Genomic DNA, 20,200 nt, shown 5'->3' on the forward strand with positions numbered 1-20,200 from the left:
TCCCCACTGCCTACCACTGTGCCACCACCTCTGTTGGGTCTGTCCTGCCGGTGGGACAGGATATACCCAGGAATGGTGATAGTGGTGCCTGGGACATTATCTGTAAGGTATGATTCCTTGAGTATGACTACGTTAGGTTGTTGCTTGGCTAGTCTGTAAGATAGCTCTCCCAATTTTGACACAAGCCCCCAGATGTTAGTAAGGGCGACCATTCAAGATCAACAGGGCTGGGTTTGCGCTTGTCGTTCCTGGTGCCTAAGTCAATGCCAGGTGATCAATCTGTCTCTATTCCTTTTTGTTTCCTTTATAGTGGTTGAGTGTATCTGAGTGGTTTGCCCGACCATTTCAGAGGACATTTAAGAGTCTACCACATTGCTGTGGATCTGGAGTCATGTGTAGGCCAGACCAGGTAAAGACGGTAGATTTTCTTCCCCAAGGGACAATAGTGAACCTGTCGGGTTTTTACGACAGTCGATAATGATTTCATGGTCATCATTAGAGTATTATCTGGAAACACTTTCAGCTGCACATCAATAGACTCCTGACCTGTTCGGGATGTCGATACAGCTGTTTGCAGAAGTTGCTTTTAATGTTGGTAATTTCCCTCGAAACTTTCTCCCTCACTTCAAATCTTCATTTCCTATACTCAGTCTCCAACCTAAATACGCCACTTGCATCCGTCTCAAATTCCAAGCGTTACTCTGTCAAAGCAGTACTCCATCGAGCTGGTCTTCATGCCAATCCTACTCTGCTTCTCAGTTCTGGAAATCCTGAGCAGCAAAAATGTGTTCAGAGACTTGACAAAACATGTTTGGGTTTCTGTTTTCTGATCTTTACTCCTTGATATGGGCACTACCCCAGGAGCAAAATGCAAAAACAAAAAATCCCAAAGCATTTTTATCTCCTTGGTTTAATTTTTATTTCACTGCTCAGTTCATTTTTTTCTTTATTGCAGCTAGACGATTATATTTACCGGTCCTCTAGCTTATTGAATCAAACTGAAGAACCTGATGTTCCCAAAGAAGATTCATCTAAAGTGACAGCTCTCGGCACTTTCATCATGGATTTACATCTGGAGCTTATTCAGGTTTATTACAGAGTGGCATTTAAACTCCTCAAAATGAATTGTGGTTAGTTATTACACCTACAATAATATTATGTAGAATATTAAAATTACATATTTGAAAAATTGTAAAACTGCAAATAACATTTTTGGTCAGTGAGTAATATTTTTTATGATAAAAATTTGTTAATTATCTTTCCGCCGCCATAAGTTGACAGTGACTGAAGTGACTGGCTCTTAGACAAAGGTCAATGTTGCTTTTAATTGGCTGTCTGCTACTTCTCTTCTTTTGTAGAAGAGGTCTCCTCATGGTAGCACCACATAAATTAGCAACTCTGCTAGGTGGGAATTTCCTCTGTTTTGGCACACTTGTCTTTTTTGCTGTGACCTCTAGCTACTTTTATAACATTGGTTGATATGCTATAAAATTAACTTTTGTGCCTCTGTGAAAGTAGTTTATAAATATGAATGCAGATTGCTCCAGTTATTTCCCGCCTTTCTGTGTCTTGGTGATCTTTCCCCCTCAGTTCAATAGTGGCTTTACTTCTGTAATAATAGTGTTCGGTGTCATGTGAAAACTTGCAGACAATCATTTCCTTGGGCTTTTCCATCCTCTCACGGTTATTACTCCCTCCCGCTGCTGGGAATACTGGAAACATGGCCTTTTCAAGATTGCTCTTAATTCATTTGTAGTTCTCAATTGAATTAAGAGGCAACCTAATGACATGAGTAAGGAATTGGTTAAAAGGCAGGAACCTGAGGTCACTTTAACTGTTGTCTCCTAATACTGTGCCCATCTTCCCTGGAGCTCCATGTTTGAATTCCTCCAATTAGGTTTGCCACAATACCAAAGTGGCTTTGATCAAAGTCACAAATTACAGCCTATGTAACTGAGACAAAGGTAAATAATTCCTCCTCCTTGACCTGTCAAAAGCCTTTGAAATGGGTGACACACTTTAAGATCTCTCTGCTGTCATCCAGCTGGGTGGGGTGATTCTATTCTTTATCCAGTCATAGCCAGAGTACCACCTGCAATGACTTCTCTTCCCACTCTTATTCCATTACCTCTGGAGTCGGCCAAGGATCTCTATGTTTGTGCATGTCCGTCCATTTCTCATCCATAAACTATGATCCAAAAGCACAGCATCAGTTTTCATGTGTATGCTAATGACACCTTGGGCTGATTTTCCAGCCCTTCCTGCTAGTGGGATCTTCAGGTTCTGTCTTCAGGTCTTGCTGAAGTTGCCCCCTGCTGCAGGTTTCCCAGCAGCAAAATGAACGAGTCATAGAAATTGCCATTGACTTCGGCAGGACCAGTTGATTCCATCTGCAGCCTGTGTCGAGCCGTAGGAAAACCAGCTGTGAGGAGGGATGGAAAATTCCATCCCTAGTCTATCTCGCCAAATCTTTTCTTTACCCATCTACTTTATAATTGTCAGATGGATTGTCTGACATCCAGTGGTGTATTTCCCCAAACTTAATATGATGAAGACTGAAGCCATTGTCATTGGTCCCCACTGCAAACTCCACTCCCTAGTCTCTGATTCTATAATAAGCAAAATACTGTGGATGCTGGAATCTGAAACAAGAACAGGAGAAACCTCAACAGGTGGAAAACGTCAGCCGGTCTGCCATCCTGAATTGGGAGAGAAACAGAGTTAACGTTTCAAGTCATAGATCATTCATCGCAACTGAAGGAAGGGAGAACGTGCGAGAACAAAAGAAACTGCAACAAAAAGTAGCAACTTTAAGAACAAACTAAGGATAGCCAGGTGTGAAAGGAGGAGGGGGTGTTTTGCATTGAAGCAATCACGTATGAAATATTTTTTTGAAAAGGAAAATGGAAGAAAGAGGGGCTTAAGATGAGGGAGAAACGTCAAAATCTAAAGTTGCTGAACTCAACTTTGAGAACTGCTGAGCTGTTCTAGCCTTCTCTATTCTAAACCTTCCTGTGGAGGATGACCAAAACTTAATCAGATCGTTCTAACCTTGGTGTCATGTTTGACCTCGAGCTTCTGACCACATGTCTCCTCCATAGCATTGGTAGACTTCCTAGAATCCCTACAGTGCAGAAGGAGGCCCATCGAGCCTGCACCAACCCTACGAATGATCACCCCCACCCTATCCCCATGACTCCACCTAACCTTTTGACATTAAAAGGCAATTTAGAATGGTCAATCTCCCTCACCTGCACATCTTTGAACTGTGAGAAGAAAGCGGAGCACCCGGAGGAAACCCATGCAGACACGGGGAGAACGGTCCCTGATGCTGTGAGACAGCAGTGCTAACCATTATGCCACTGTGCCGCCCCTAAGACTTCAACCCTGTCTCAGCTTAACTACTGATGGAAGCTCTAGATTTGGCACTCATGACCAGCCTCCCACTTGCTGCCCTCCTTAAAATTTAAGCTCATCCAAAATTCTGCTGCCAGTGCTGAACTTGCACCAAGTCCATTCACCTCTGTGAATTCATCTGTGCTTGTACTCCTATATTGGCTCCTGGTTAAGTATCACCACAATTTTAAAATTCTCATTCTTATTTCCAAATCTTCCATGGTTTTGCTACTCCCTATCATACTTCTACAACCTTGCAAGATAACTGCAATTTTTCAATTCTGACTGCTTCACAATCCCAATTTTAATCATTCCATCATTGGTGCCTTTAGCAGCTTTGGAACTTCTTTCAAAAATCTCTACCACTCTATCATCCTTTAAGACACTTCCTAAAATCTACTATCTACTCTAATATCTCCCCCTACCATCTACTCTAATAGCTCCCTAGTTCCCTATGTGGTTTAATGTCAAATGTTATTTGATATCGCCCCTCTGAAACACCTTGGATGTTTTAATATATTAATGATGCGATATAAATGTATGTTGTTGTCATTGCTAAATGTAATGAAGATACAAATTAGTCAAGATTTAATTGAATGGTGGAACAGTGTTGAGGGGTTGAATGGCCTACTCCTGTTCCGAAGTTCCAGAATTACTGGAAATATTCAGTTACTACTTACTTGTGGGAAAGTGCTCTGTATCTCCTTTGGCGCTTCTAACTATTGATATAAGCATCTTGATCCAACATAGATTGGTATTGTCAGCGATGCCACCAGAGTAATTTTTCTTGTTTACAAATGCCTGTATTCCTTCAGTGTACTTAACTTCTGCAGCCTTCTCCAAGTCAATATTCCTGCTCAACCAACTCTTGCTGATTGTGTATATCCCCTCTCCACTCTAGCATCAATGACAAACATTTCAACTGTCTTGTCCCCGCATACAAGAATTCTCTTTCGAAACACTTCTCCCTGCTTTGATGCATCTTTCTGTACCTTTTGAAGGCCTTCTTAGAATCTGATTCTCCAAAGTTACTTTGGCAGTTCTGTTATTTGCCCTACTGCTCCCATTTGTATTTTATTTTGAATTATGAATTAGTTTGGAGGATTTTTATCATTTTAAAAGCACTACACGAAGGCAAGTTGTCCTTGAGGACAATGTTGAAGAAAAGAGAAACTTTTATATCTGGAAAAGAAGCAGTACAGAAACAAAAAGAAAACAAATAGTAAGTGATAATGGGCTGAAGTATGCACTTCCATATTGGAAAATAGCTCCAACAGCTGTGAATGAGCATCCCAATCACTGGGATTAAAGAGAGCTTGTAAGTCAATATTTGTGGTGTAAATCACAGAAAATTAATAGAAAGTCTCTGATGCCCTCAACTGTTCCTTTTACTTTTCTTTATCCATTGAAGAGTCAACAAACTACGAAAACAACAATCAAGAAATCATTGGTCCTCATGAAAATTATGGCTTTACCATTTCAACAGGTAAGACTAAATATGGAAATCATATAAACACAATTTCTTTTGTGTTGGTTTTTGGTGTGTTGTTGCATTTGGAGCGCAATGGATCTGAGTGGCCTTTCTGAGGCTGGTGTAAGGCTGGGGAAGTGAGATCAGGTTTGGACAGGTGCCGGGGGAGTGAAAGAGCACCAAGGGACAATGGTTAGATTCTCTCTTGTTGAAGATGGTCATTGCCCGGCACTTGTGTGGTGTGCATGTCACCTGCTATTTGTCAGTCTGAGCCTAATTGCCCAGATTTTGCAGCATTTGGACATGGAATGCTTTGTAGACATGGATAATTAGAACTTTAGAGGTGGTAAGAGTTAGGAGGGTGTGACTGCAAATCAGGATGGCATGGGGGCACAGCATGCATTAACAGAGAAGCCTAAGCCCCTGACTTTATGCAGTAGTCACAAAGTGCTTATTCCCTGTGTGAATGAGGAGAAGGAGTGCAAGTTGGATTAACAAACTGACCATGGCACCATGGTGAAGGATGTCATTCAAGTTGGTCGAACGAAAAGGAACAATTGGAATTTAACCAACTCCCACACGGACAAACACCTTTGTCCAGCATGAATCTAACGCTAGGATTCGGGGGAACCATAGATTTGAGCCAGGGAAGTGGGATGGAAATTTTTGAGATGAGAGGAGAAAGGAATTAGGACACTAAAAGATTTGTTTCTTGGGGGTCGGTTTGCAAGATTAAAGGAGCTGGGAACGAAGTATGGGTGGGAGCAGGGGGAAATATTTAGATACATGCAGGTTTGAGACTTTATCAGAAAGGAGATACAGAGCTTCCCGGTAGAGCCGGCTTCCACATTGCTGGAGGAGGTGCTGACGACAGGGGGACTGGACAAGGGGTTAGTGTCGGCGGTTTACGGGGCTGTTTTGGAAGAGGAGAAGACACCACTGGAAGGGATAAAGACAAAGCAGGAGGAAGAGTTGGGAGAGGGAATGGAGGTGCTCCAGAGGGTGAATGCCTCTAACTCGTGTTGCGAGGTTGAAGTTGATACAGCTGAAGGTGGTATACAGAGCACACCTCACAAGGGCGAGGAGGTAGAAGATGTGTGTGAACGTTGCGGGGGGGCTCCGCAAACCACGTTCACATGTTTTGGTCCTGTCCAAAGCTGGAGGATTACTGGTAGGAGGTGTTTCGGGTAATCTCTAAAGTGGTGCATGTGAAACTGGACTCGGGCTCTCGGGAGCCATATTCGGGGTGTTGGACCAGCCGGGGTTGGAAATGAATGCGGAGGCAGATGTTGTAGTCTTCGCCTCGTTGATAACCCAAAGGCAGATCCTGTTGGGATGGAGATCAACCTCTCCATCCTGTGCCCTGCCGTGGCGGGGGGACCTGCTGGAATTCTTGATCCTTGAGAAGGTCAAATTTGAACTGAGGGGAAGGATGGAGGGGTTCTACAATTCATGGGCATTATTCATTATGTACTTTTGAGAATTGGATCACATCGAACATTGGGGGGTTGGGGGGAGAGGGACTGTATGTGTTAATGTGGCGACTCTGGGCTTTTCACAGTAACTTCATTGCAGTGTTAATGTAAGCCTACTTGTGACAATAAAGATTCTTAATTATTATTAAACATATGGTAAGAAGGGGTTTTAATTCATGGGGCACTTGCATCAGTACTCTGGGAAGAGTGAGATATTCTGTTGGGATGGACTTCACTGCAACCGGGCTGGGACCAGTGTCCTGACCAATTGTATAACTCGGGCTATGAACAAGGCTTTGAGCGAATTCAGGTGGGGGAGCATTTGGGTGAATGGAGATTAGAGAAAGGTCAAGGTATAGGTCATAATAGTATAGTGATGTGGGTAAAGACAGCACAGTGGGTCAGAAAGGGGCAGTGAGTTCAAAAAAAATGTACATCAGCGAATTATCAGCGTACAGGAGTTTAAAAAAATGAAATTAACTTCTTTATTCTAATGCATGAAGCATCTGCAATGAGACAGATGAACTCGTGACACAAATACAGGTGAATGATTTAGATCTCATCGCTATTACAGAGACATGGGGTGCGATTGAACGGCCACGCAGTGGCCGAAAAGCAGCACAGCATGCCCGAGAGAAGCTGGGAGACCCCGCTCATGGGATCTACCCGGCTCGCAACGCCTCGCGAGATCTAAAGTGATCTTGTGAGATGTTACAATGTAAAGCCCGCCCACTGTGAGCAGGATCACTTTTAAGCAAATCTGCATATTAAAGCAGGACAGCTAGTATCATTTTAATGCGTAGTTTCCCCAGGTCCCCGAGGTGTTGGGACCTATCCCCTTTTCCTTGGAGACCTCGGGCGAGCATCGTTCACACTGGTCTCCAGAAACGGGGACCAGGTGGAACAGCAATTATGGGGGTCGCCCAGGGGATCGGAGGCTACCAGGTGCATGCCCTTGTGGCAGGGTGGTACCCTGGCACTGGTGCCACCTGGGCACTCTGGCAGTGCCACCTGGGTGCCAGCCTGTGACTGCCAAGGTACCCATGTGGCACTGCCAGCTGGCAGGGCGCTGCCAGGGTGCTAGGTTGGCACTGCCAAGGTGCAAAGTTGACATTTTCTGTGCCATGCCGATCGGGCTGATGTGCCCTGTGCGGGTGTTGGGGAGTGCGGAGGGGCCGGTGACTCTCCCATCGTGTGTTGGTGCTGGGGGAGTGTTGGGGATCGCTTTGGGAGCTCGAGATTGGGGCGTCATTTAAAAACGATGCCCTGATCTCTCACTACACAACCCCTCAGTGCTCAAAATGGGCAATGTGCAGTCTCGGCTATGCGTTCCCTGCTGAAGCCCCCTATCTAACCGGGGTGCCATTTTATAGCTGCGAGCACTTGGAAACGCGCTCGCTATGTGACTTTGTTCCCATTTAGTTAAATCCTGCCCATGGTTACAAGGTGGGGTTGGGAAGTAAATATTCAGAGTACAAAATATTTCAGAAAGACAGACAAAATGGCAAATGAGGTAGGATAGTCCTTACCGTAAAGGATAAAAGTGAGAATGGATCTGGCCTCTGACATTCATGAAACAGAATCAGTATGGGTGCAAATTAAAAAGAACAAGGGCAGAAGTTTCTCACTTTTTGTATAAGTGTCAACTCAGACAGGAAAGGTGTAGTGTAGTCCACCGGCTGCACTGCTGGCTTTTCCCGCCATATTTTTAAACACTTTAAAAAAACATCAAGCATGTGGGACCCAAAATGTCACACTAGGATGGTGGGCTCTGAATGAGCCTGCCCTGACAACTACCACGGCTCTTGACAGTAAGGACACCCCAATATCAGTCAGATAAAAGTAGATAAAAGGAAACCCACACCATGGAATTCCCCACTTCACAGACATGGAGCCTTCCCCATGGAACCCCCCCTCCCAGCATTGCCCCCTGGCAGTGTCAGGAGGAGGTTCCCGATATGTGACAAAGGTAGTGCCAGGGGACATGATGACCCTCTCTCCCTGGGGGCTGTAATCACCTGTGTGCCCACATGGATTGTGTTCACCAGTTCCCTGCTTTTAAAAACTTTTAAACCACATTGATGTGACGTCATGCCACCGGTGGGTGTGGGGATTTTTCTACGTAGGGGGATGTTACAGCAGGGAGACACACTAATTATATTTAAATGTATTATAAGGGCTTCCCGTTATTGCATAGCGGGAATCCCATTTCATCACTGATGGATAGCAAGGCCAATTGAGCAGAGAAATCCCACCAGCAAGTATTTTTGGGTCTACCCCTCGATTTCCGCCACCAGAGACATTCCCGCCTGCTGAAAACAGGAGTGGAAAATCACCACTCACGAGTCATAAAACATTAATTGGAGTTGTTTATAAACCCCCTAACAATAGTTATACCATTGGGCAGAGCATTAAACAAGAAATTATTGGAGCCTGTAACAAAGGAAATGTAATAATTGTTGGGGCATTTAATATTCATATAGACTGGAACAATGAAATTGGCAAGAGTACTCCAGAAGATTGGTTTGTAGAATATTTTCATGACAGTTTCCTGGAGCAGTAGTGTAACTGACTAGATTTAGTGTTGTGTGATGAAGCAGGGTTAATTAATCATGTCCTAGTAAAAGATGAACTGGGAAAAAGTGACCTTAGTACCATTCAATTTCACATTAAGTTTGAAAGTGACATATTCTAATTGCAAGCAAAAATCTAAAACTTAAAGACAATTACATGGGTATGAGGGGAGAATTATCTAAGTTATTTGTATAATAAATAATAATCTTTATTGTCACAAGTAGGCTTACATTAACACTGCAATGAAGTTACTGAGAAAATCCCCCAGTCGCCACACTCCAGTGCCTGTTTGGGTACATGGAGGGAGAATTCAGAATGTCCAAATTACCTCACAGCACGTCTTTTGAGACGTGTGAGTGGAAACTGGAGCACCTGGAGGAAACCCACGCAGATATAAGGAGAACATGCAGACTCCGCGCAGACAGTGACCAAGCCGCGAATTGAACCTGGGACCCTGGCGCTGTGAAGCAACAGTGTTAACCACTGTGGTCGTGCCCCTATTTGGGTGTCTATACCCAGTCTATTTGGGTAAATAGACTAAAAGGAATGGCGGTAAATGAACAATGTAAAACATTTAAAGAAACAATTCAAACTGTTCAACAAAAATAAATTCCAATGAAAAACAAGAACTCAGATCACTCAGGCAGTTAAGGATAGTATTATATTAAAAGAAGAGTCTTACAATGTTGGAAAAAAAGTAGTAAGTCTGAGGTTTGAGAGTGTTTTAGAAACCAGCAAAAGGCTACCAAAAAGTTGATAAAAAGGGGAAAAATATAATGAGGATGAACTAGCCAGAAATATAAAAACAGATTGTGAGCTTTAGTAAGTATATAAAACGGAAGAGGAACTCTTGGTCCCTTGGAAGCAGATACAGGAGAATTTATAAGGGGGAATGAGGAAATGGTGGATGCACTGAACAGGGGCGGGATTCTCTGACCCACGCCGGGTCGGAGAAGCGCCGGGGGGGCGGCGTGAATTCCATCCCCGCCGGCTGCCGAATTCTCCGGCGCCGGGGATTTGGCAGGGATGGGAATCGCGCCGCGCCCGTCGGGGGCCGTTGGCAGCGGCCCCCCCGGCGATTCTCTGGCCCACGATGGGCCGAGTGGCCGACCGTTTTAGGCCGGTACAGCCGTCGTTATTAAAACAGGTACTTACCGGCTGGACCTGGCTGCGCGGGCGGCCTCCGGGGTCCTAGGGGGTGGTGCGGGGGGATCTGGCCCCGGGAGGTGCCCCCACGGTGGCCTGGCCCGTGATCGTGGCCCACCGATCCGCCGCCGTACCTGTGCCCTCGAGCGTCCGTGTCGGCTGCTGTGGTCCTCTGCAATAGCCGACAGGGAGATGAACCGCACCGCGCATGCGCTGGGATGACGCCAGCACATGCTTGCTCTCCCGCACATGCGCCAACTCGCCCCGGCCGGCGCAGGCCCTTCGCGCCGGTTGCAGTGGCGCCAAGCCCCTTCCTCGCCGGCTTGGCGCCACTGCAACCTTTCCGTACTAAAAGTAAACAATAACCTAGAGGCTAAGGAAGAGTGAGGAATTTGGGGAAATTCATATCAGCAGAGATAAAGAATTCGATAAACATAAGTAATTAAAATACAATAAATTCCTGCAATCTGATGCCCCACACCATAGGGTTCTAAAAATAGTAGCTGCAGAGACAGACTTTTCAGAATTCCTTTGATTCAGAAATCGTCCCAGTAGATTGGAAGATGGCAAATGTTACACTCCTTTTCACAAAAGTAGGGAGAGAGAAAATAGTGAACTGCAGGTCAGTTAGCCTAACACCAGTTGTTGGGAAAATGCTGGAATCTATCATGAGCAGTGCATTTCGAAAAGCAGAGCATGATTAGAACAAGTCAGTCTGGTTTTATTAAAGAGAAACCCTGTTTGGAAAATTTCTTAAGAGTTTTTTGAAGATTTAACTGGTAGGCTAAACAAAGGGGAACTAGTAAATGTAGAAGTCCTGAATTTTAAGAAGGCATTCGATAAGGTATCACACAAAAGGTTGCTAGGCAAAATAAAGGCACATGGAGTTGGAATAAACGTACCGGCATGGAGAGAGGATTGGCTATTGCACAGAAAACAAGAGAGTGGGCACAAGTGGGGATTTTTCAAGTTGGCAGACGGCGAATATTAGATTCTACAAAGATCAGTGCTAGGTGTAACGATACCTTGGGCTAGAGCGCAGTCAATTCCAGCCCTATTTGACCCGGAGTCACAATTGAAATGAACAGTTAATTCTGGGAAAATACCCAAAGTCTCTGGTTTTTGGTTGCCCAATAACTACAGTCACCTGGGGCGGGGGTCGGAGAATCGCCGGGGGCTGGCATGAATCTCGCCCCCGCCGCGTCCCGAATTCTCCGCCACCAGAGAATCGGCGGGGGCGGGAATCGCGCCACGCCGATCGGCGGGCTCCACCCGCCGATTCTCCGGCCCGCGATGGGCCGAAGTCCCGCCGCTGTCAACCCTCGCCAGCCGGCGTGGATTGAACCACCTACCTTACCGGCAGGGGCAGACGGCACGGGCATGCTCCCGGGTCCTGGGGGGGCGGGGGGAGATCTGGCCCCGGGGGGGTGCCCCCACGGTGGCCTGGCCCGCGATCGGGGCCATCCGATTGGCGGGCAAGCCTGTGCCGTGGGGGCACTCTTTTTCTTCCGCCTTCGCCATGGTCTCCACTATGGCGTAGGCGGAAGAGACCCCCTCCACTGCGCATGCGCGGGGATGCCGTGAGCGGCTGCTACGCTCCCGTGCATGCGTCGCCCGGCGAAGTCCTTTCGCTGCCGGCTAGCGTGGCGCCAAAGGCCTTTCCCATCAGCCGGTGGGGCGGAAATCACTCCGGCACGGGCCTAGCCCCTCAAGGTGAGGGCTTGGCCCCTAAAGGTGCGGAGAATTCCGCACCGTTGGGGCGGCTCGACGCCGGAGTAGTTCCCGCCACTCCATTACGCCGGATTCCCCCGCCCCGCCGGGTAGGGGAGAATCCCGGCCCAGGTTTGTAAATTGAAAAGCAATTAATTTTTATTAATAACAATAACTATAATTAAATAGTCAGCAAATACAATTGTTATCTAGTTCCAGCCCCCCTTCTTTAACTCAGCCCACCCTTGGCATCCACACAAGACAGACAAACAGAGAGGAAACAGGGGTGTAAAATAATGAAGACACAAAATGGATAAGAGTCTTTGTTTCAGATGGACATCTTCCAGTACACCTTTCTTCAATCTAGGCTTTCAGTTTGAAGTTTGTGATTTGAGTTTGTAATAGTTTTCACTATAGATTCATTCAGGTCTTGAGAACTTCTCTGCAAGTTCAGAAATTGGCAGTAGGCAGCATTTCTGGGGAGAGAGAGACTGACAGAAACTCACAACTGCTCCTCTCAGCAACCAGGATCCGACTCTCACTTCCTGTGTCCTCTGAAAATCATCCAACTCGCGTAAGACCCAATCGCCGCCTGTTGCCGGGCAGAATACGGCCTTTGGTCAATTCATTTTCCACCAGCCAGCCAATCAAACCGAATCCTTCCAAACTCTCAAGTGCCAAAAAGTCTGTATTTTCTCTGTTCAGAAGCTAAACCTCCACAGCACAGTTACCATTTTGCAACTTTTGAGATCCTCACTTCCTTTGCTCGACTTAAAGGTATATGTCCATGAAATATTCATGGATCAAAATGATATTCACAATGTAAAATAAATGGGAAATAAGGGAATCAATAGGACAGGCCCCCTACATAAGCTTCAGCTATTTACAATCTACATTAATGACTTAAATGAAGAGACTGGGGTAATGTATCTAAATTTGCTAATGATACCAAACTAGTTGGAAAGGAAAGCAATGAGGAATTCATAGAGGCTGCAAAGAGATATAGACAAGTTATGGAAGTTGGGAACAAGATGGCATATGGACTATAATGTAAGAAGGTTATTCACTTTTGTCTTAAGAATAAAAAAGCAGGATATTTTTTAAAAGGTTAGAAACTTGTAAATGTTGATGTTCAAAGAGAATTGCCTCTCCTATCCACCACTGGGGTCTTGCTTGGGATCATGATAACATTGGGGGCTCTGTGCTGGGATATTAAAGTATAATTCCAGGTTTGGCTTGGGATTATTGAACTGAAAGTTAGTGTGCGTCTTTCAAGTTTTGAAGTTTAAATGGGAGTGACTGTAGATGGCTCTTTCAGTTGCAAACATTTTCCGAGGTGTGGCAGAGGTTACTCTGCATAGGTTGCAAAGTGTGAATAAAACAAAACTTTTGGGATTGGCAGAAAAGCTGAAGTTAACCTTATCAGAAGGTATGAAGAAGGTAGAGATAATACAGGCACTAGCTCAGCATTTACATTTACCAGAGACACTGCCTGAATCATTAGAATTAGCTAGAATTCAATTACAAATGAAACAATTAGAAATGCAGAAAAAGATAAAGGGAAAGAAATAGAACTGAAGAAATTGGAAATAAAAGATAAGGAAAGAGAGAGGGCAGAAAAGGAAAAAGAGTGTGTTTTTCAAAAGAAATGTAAAGAAAGCTTGAGGTAGAAATGGAAAGATTAGCAAAGGGATAATGGCAATGACAGAAGCAAAGGAAAAGGAGAGAGAATTTGAACAGGCATTTTGTAGGAAAAGCACTGCAGTCTGGATGAAGCTGTGACCACAGGTCAGGTTTAGCTCTCTGCACTTCAGTTAAAAATAGATTAACAGTCTTTAAAGCAGCGCAGACGCATCTACGAATAAGGGGGAGCTGAAACAAGCTGAGACAGTGGCTGTATGTCTTCAAAAAGAGTTTCTGCATGAGACTGACAGGAGTTAGATCTCACCTTTAAAGCTATGTCAAAAGATTGCTCTCTCTCAAAGAATGTCTCTGTAAAGCAAATATTCCTATGGTATTTAATGGTGGATTGAGAGCTGAGATATTTTTGTTCTTGTTGTTTAAGTGGGAATAAGGATAGCAATTAAGGATATTGTATTCACTGTATTGAGTAGTATTGTTTAAGGGGTAATTGGAAGATTATTTTCTGGTGAGATGTTAAAGATATTATAGTTCGGTATTGGTAATAAAGTTGTTTTAATGTACCATATTCTTATTTCTTTGTGCCATCACTCCTGGAGTGAAGATCCTTTCCTCACAGTATTACAAAATTAAAAGAAAACATTGGGTTCATGTCCAGAAACCTAGCCCCTGTTGCGGTCTGGTCTGGTCTCGTAATACATTTAGTAGTCATAGTGCTGTGAGCCAGGAAGCAGGCTAGTCACAGATGAGGTGTTGAAAAAGCGACAGTGAGAGGGAGTGACAACCAAACTCAGGAACCAGCTAGAGATTAACTGCTGAATGCAAAAGCCAGTTTGTGCACAAGATTGTTTTCTTCGCTGAACCAAAGACCATTCCCAAGCCCTGGCAACTTAGGCGTATGGTGTGGCAGTCACTGGTTAGATTTGACCAATAGATTTATGGTTGTTGTTCAGGAAATGGAGGGGTCTCAGTAGAGTTTAGGATTATGGGGGAGAGAGACGCTTTTGGGGTTGTTCTTTATAGCGTTTCATTATCTTTCTTCTACTTTAATAAATACTTTTATTATTGTTTAACGAAAGAGAGGTTTGAGTTCCCACTGTTTCCACAGACATTTCTCAGTAATATCCAAAAAAAACACACCACACGAAACCAGTGTTTCAAATTAGAATACTCTCACACATAACGTCATCAGGGATTTGTAACAATATATAAAGGGATTGAGTACAAAAGCAGATACGTTATACTGAAACTTTATAAAGTTCTGATTAGATCACAATTAGCAATTTGCTTTCAGTCCTGGTCACCATACTGCAGGAAGGATTTACAGGTCCTTGAGACGGTGCAGAGGAGATTAATCAGAATGGTTCCAGGGAAGGGAAGGGGCATTTAACTACGGTGATTTGATACAAGACTATGACGGGTTTAGATGAAATAGACAAGGAAAAACTATCCTATTAGATGACGATACAAGGACCTGGGACACAGATAGAACATAGAACATAGAACAATACAGCGCAGTACAGGCCCTTCGGCCCACGATGTTGCACCGAAACAAAAGCCATCTAACCTACACTATGCCATTATCATCCATATGTTTATCCAATAAACTTTTAAATACCCTCAATGTTGGCGAGTTCACTACTGTAGCAGGTAGGGCATTCCACGGCCTCACTACTCTTTGCGTAAAGAACCTACCTCTGACCTCTGTCCTATATCTATTACCCCTCAGTTTAAAGTTATGTCCCCTCGTGCCAGCCATATCCATCCGCGGGAGAAGGCTCTCACTGTCCACCCTATCCAACCCCCTGATCATTTTGTATGCCTCTATTAAGTCTCCTCCTAACCTTCTTCTCTCCAACGAAAACAACCTCAAGTCCATCAGCCTTTCCTCATAAGATTTTCCCTCCATACCAGGCAACATCCTGGTAAATCTCCTCTGCACCCGCTCCAAAGCCTCCACGTCCTTCCTATAATGCGGTGACCAGAACTGTACGCAATACTCCAAATGCGGCCGTACCAGAGTTTTGTACAGCTGCAACATGACCTCATGACTCCGGAACTCAATCCCTCTACCAATAAAGGCCAACACTCCATAGGCCTTCTTCACAACCCTATCAACCTGGATGGCAACTTTCAGGGATCTATGTACATGGACACCTAGATCCCTCTGCTCATCCACACTTTCAAGAACTTTACCATTAGCCAAATATTCCGCATTCCTGTTATTCCTTCCAAAGTGAATCACCTCACACTTCTCTACATTAAACTCCATTTGCCACCTCTCAGCCCAGCTCTGCAGCTTATCTATATCCCTCTGTAACCTGCTACATCCTTCCACACTATCGACAACACCACCGACTTTAGTATCGTCTGCAAATTTACTCACCCACCCTTCTGCGCCTTCCTCTAGGTCATTGATAAAAATGACAAACAGCAACGGCCCCAGAACAGATCCTTGTGGTACTCCACTTGTGACAACTCCATTCTGAACATTTCCCATCAACCACCACCCTCTGTCTTCTTTCAGCTAGCCAATTTCTGATCCACATCTCTAAATCACCCTCAATCCCCAGCCTCCGTATTTTTTGCAATAGCCTACCGTGGGGAACCTTATCAAACGCTTTGCTGAAATCCATATACACCACATCAACTGCTCTACCCTCGTCTACCTGTTCAGTCACCTTCTCAAAGAACTCAATAAGGTTTGTGAGGCATGACCTACCCTTCACAAAGCCATGCTGACTATCCCTGATCATATTATTCCTATCTAGATGATTATAAATCTTGTCTCTTATAATCCCCTCCAAGACTTTACCCACTACAGACGTGAGGCTCACCGGTCTATAGTTGCCGGGGTTGTCTCTGCTCCCCTTTTTGAACAAAGGGACCACATTTGCTGTCCTCCAGTCCTCTGGCACCATTCCTGTGGCCAATGATGACATAAAAATCAAAGCCAAAGGTCCAGCAATCTCTTCCCTGGCCTCCCAGAGAATCCTAGGATAAATCCCATCAGGTCCCGGGGACTTATCTATTTTCAGCCTGTCCAGAATTGCCAACACCTCTTCCCTACGTACCTCAATGCCATCTATTCTATTAGCCTGGGGCTCAGCATTCTCCTCCACAACATTATCTTTTTCCTGAGTGAATACTGACGAAAAATATTCATTTAGTATCTCGCCTATCTCTTCAGACTCCACACACAATTTCCCATCCCTGTCCTTGACTGGTCCTACTCTTTCCCTAGTCATTCGCTTATTCCTGACATACCTATAGAAAGCTTTTGGGTTTTCCTTGATCCTTCCTGCCAAATACTTCTCATGTCCCCTCCTTGCTCGTCTTAGCTCTCTCTTTAGATCCTTCCTCGCTACCTTGTAACTATCCATCGCCCCAACCGAAACTTCACACTTCATCTTCACATAGGCCTCCTTCTTCCTCTTAACAAGAGATTCCACTTCCTTGGTAAACCACGGTTCCCTCGCTCGACGCCTTCCTCCCTGTCTGACCGGTACATACTTATCAAGAACACGCAGTAGCTGATCCTTGAACAAGCTCCACTTATCCAGTGTGCCCAACACTTGCAGCCTACTTCTCCACCTTATCCCCCCAAGTCACGTCTAATGGCATCATAATTGCCCTTCCCCCAGCTATAACTCTTGCCCTGCGGTGTATACTTATCCCTTTCCATCATTAAACTTAAACATCACCGAATTGTGGTCACTGTCCCCAAAGTGCTCTCCTACCTCCAAATCCAACACCTGGCCTGGTTCATTACCCAAAACCAAATCCAACGTGGCCTCGCCTCTTGTTGGCCTGTCAACATATTGTTTCAGGAAACCCTCCTGCACACACTGTACAAAAAACGACCCATCTATTGTACTCGAACTATATCTTTTCCAGTCAATATTTGGAAAGTTAAAGTCTCCCATAATAACTACCCTGTTACTTTCGCTCACATCCAGAATCATCTTCGCCATCCTTTCCTCTACATCCCTAGAACTATTAGGAGGCCTATAAAAAACTCCCAACAGGGTGACCTCTCCTTTCCTGTTTCTAACTTCAGCCCATACTACCTCGGAAGAAGAGTCCCCATCTAGCATCCTCTCCGCCACCGTAATACTGCTCTTGACTAGCAGCGCCACACCTCCCCCTCTTTTGCCTCCTTCTCTGAGCTTACTAAAACACCTAAACCCCGGAACCTGCAACATCCATTCCTGTCCCAGCTCTATCCATGTCTCCGAAATGGCCACAACATCGAAGTCCCAGGTACCAACCCATGCTGCCAGTTCCCCTACCTTGTTTCGTATACTCCTGGCATTGAAGTAGACACACTTCAAACCACCTACCTGAACACTGGCCCCCTCCTGCGACGTCAAATCTGTGCTCCTGACCTCTATACTCCCATTCTCACTTACCCTAAAACTACAATCCAGGTTCCCATGCCCCTGCTGCATTAGTTTAAACCCCCCCAAAGAGCACTAACAAATCTCCCCCCCAGGATATTTGTGCCCCTCAGGTTCAGATGTAGACCATCCTGTCTGTAGAGGTCCCACCTTCCCCAGAAAGAGCCCCAGTTATCCAGAAATCTGAATCCCTCCCGCCTGCACCATCCCTGTAGCCACGTGTTTAAATGCTCTCTCTCCCTATTCCTCATCTCACTATCACGTGACACGGGCAACAACCCAGAGATAACAACTCTGTTTGTTCTAGTTTTGAGCTTCCATCCTAGCTCCCTGAAAGCCTGCCTGACATCCTTGTCCCCTTTCCTACCTATGTCGTTAGTGCCAATGTGGACCACGACTTGGGGCTGCTCCCCCTCCCCCCAAGGACCCGGAAAACACGATCCGAGACATCACGTACCCTTGCACCTGGGAGGCAACATACCAAACGTAAGTCTCTCACGCTCCCACAAAATCTCCTATCTGTGCCCCTGACTATAGAGTCCCCAATTACTAATGCTCTGCTCCTCTCCCCCCTTCCCTTCTGAGCAACAGGGACAGACTCCGTGCCAGAGGCCCGTACCCCATGGCTTACCCCTGGTAAGTCGTCCCCCCCACAAGTATCCAAAGCGGTATACTTGTTTCTCAGGGGAACGACCGCAGGGGATCCCTGCACTGACTGCTTTTTCCCAGTCCCTCTTACAGTTACCCACCCATCTCCAATCTTTGGTGTAACTAATTCCCTGAAGCTGCTATCTATGACCCCTTCTGCCTCCCGAATGATCCGAAGTTCTTCCAACTCCAGCTCCAGTTCCCTAACTCGGTCTTGGAGGAGCTGGAGATGGCAGCACTTCCTGCAGGTAAAATCAGCAGGGACACTAACTGCATCCCTCACCTCAAACATCCTGCAGGAGGAACATTGCACTCCCTTCCCTGGCATTCCTCTAACTTTCTACCAAGATCTGGCTAACAACTAAATTAAATTTTTATAAAAAATAATAATAATATAATAAAATATGGTACTTACCTCAGACCAATGGGTTTTATTATTAGGTTAGAGGAGGAGGGCGGGTGGGAGACACTACACGTGTAGTGTCTCGGGTTTCCTCTCCACCAGAATTTATTGGTGAGGGTCTTCCCAGACGTCCGCGGGTCAACTTCCTGTTCCCGCCTAAAAAACTAATTTAAAAAAAAAAGAAAAATTCTCAGCTCCTGCTGAAATTGACTACCCAGCTCCACTCCCGCCGAAATCGACTGGCCTGCCCTGCAAAGACAAGTGCTTTTAAAGGTTGACTTACCTCCCAGCAGCCACTTCTGCAATGCTCCCGCTGAAACTGACTCACCAGCTGTTCTCACGCCGAAATCGACAGATTTAAAGTTTTGGGCAAGAGATGCAGGGTAACTGTAAGGAATAACTTTTTTACCCAGTTGGTACAATGACCTGGAACTTTCTGCCACGAGAGTGGTGGAAGCAGAAGTGATAATGATTTCAACAGGGAATTGGAGGGGCACATGAAGGAAATAAACGTATAGGGTTACAGGGATAGATCGGGAGAATGGGACTCATTGGATTGCTCAATGGAGAACTGACTGAGCCAAATTCTCTTATCTGTCTCTTCGGTAGTCATGTTGCTTCACCTTACTGCATAGATACCCAAATAGTAATTCTAAGGACGATAGCCACTGTTTATCTTTTTGATAGAAATGTGGGCAGCACGGTAGCACAGTGGTTAGCACTGTTGCTTCACAGCACCAGGCTCCCGGGTTCGATTCCCGGCTTGGGTCACTGTGTGTGGAGTCTGCACGTTCTCCCTGTGTCTGCGTAGGCTTCCTCCCACAAGTCTCGAAAGACGTGCTGTTAGGTGAATTTGGACGTTCTGAGTTCTCCCTCTGTGTACCCGAACAGGTGCTGGAATGTGGCAACTCGGGTCTTTTCACAGTAACTTCATTGCAGTGTTAATGTAAGCCTACTTGTGACAATAAAGATTATTATTATTATTAAAGGTAAGTTAAATACAATTGAGGATACCTCTGAAATTTATAAAAACAGATTAATGACTGGTTTGTAATGCTTTTAGTTATTGTGTGGTACCTTTTCATTTTTGTCGAATTAGAGGCAGACATCATTAAGAAAGTCAAGAAAAATAATGTGTTGAAGGCTGTATTTCTAATTCAAAAAGTGATGTTTCTCTACAACAAGGACCATGACCAATCTTCCAGAAACCACCTTCTTGAGGTAATAATTACCAATATGCAGAAAGCATTATTTTAAAATCCATCTAATCTTTGTTGGATTTTGTTCAAAGACGTTCAAAAAATTCAATGTCTATTCTTTTGTTACCTCAAACGCA

The 20,200-nt window shown here is 45.1% G+C and overlaps 1 protein-coding gene across 1 annotated transcript; it reads left to right on the forward strand.

Moving 5' to 3' along the window:
* Window positions 1-955: 955 nt before the first annotated feature.
* On the forward strand, window positions 956-20,085 carry LOC140407637 (cilia- and flagella-associated protein 54-like; the record flags this gene model as incomplete). The annotated part of the gene is made up of 3 exons (XM_072494976.1): window positions 956-1,130; window positions 4,808-4,882; window positions 19,964-20,085. Coding segments are annotated over 3 exons (372 nt in total), but the record flags the coding sequence as incomplete, so codon positions are not given.
* Window positions 20,086-20,200: the final 115 nt, after the last annotated feature.

This window comes from Scyliorhinus torazame, unplaced genomic scaffold, assembly GCF_047496885.1.
Source record: "Scyliorhinus torazame isolate Kashiwa2021f unplaced genomic scaffold, sScyTor2.1 scaffold_1697, whole genome shotgun sequence".
Classification (NCBI taxonomy): Eukaryota; Metazoa; Chordata; class Chondrichthyes; order Carcharhiniformes; family Scyliorhinidae; genus Scyliorhinus; species Scyliorhinus torazame.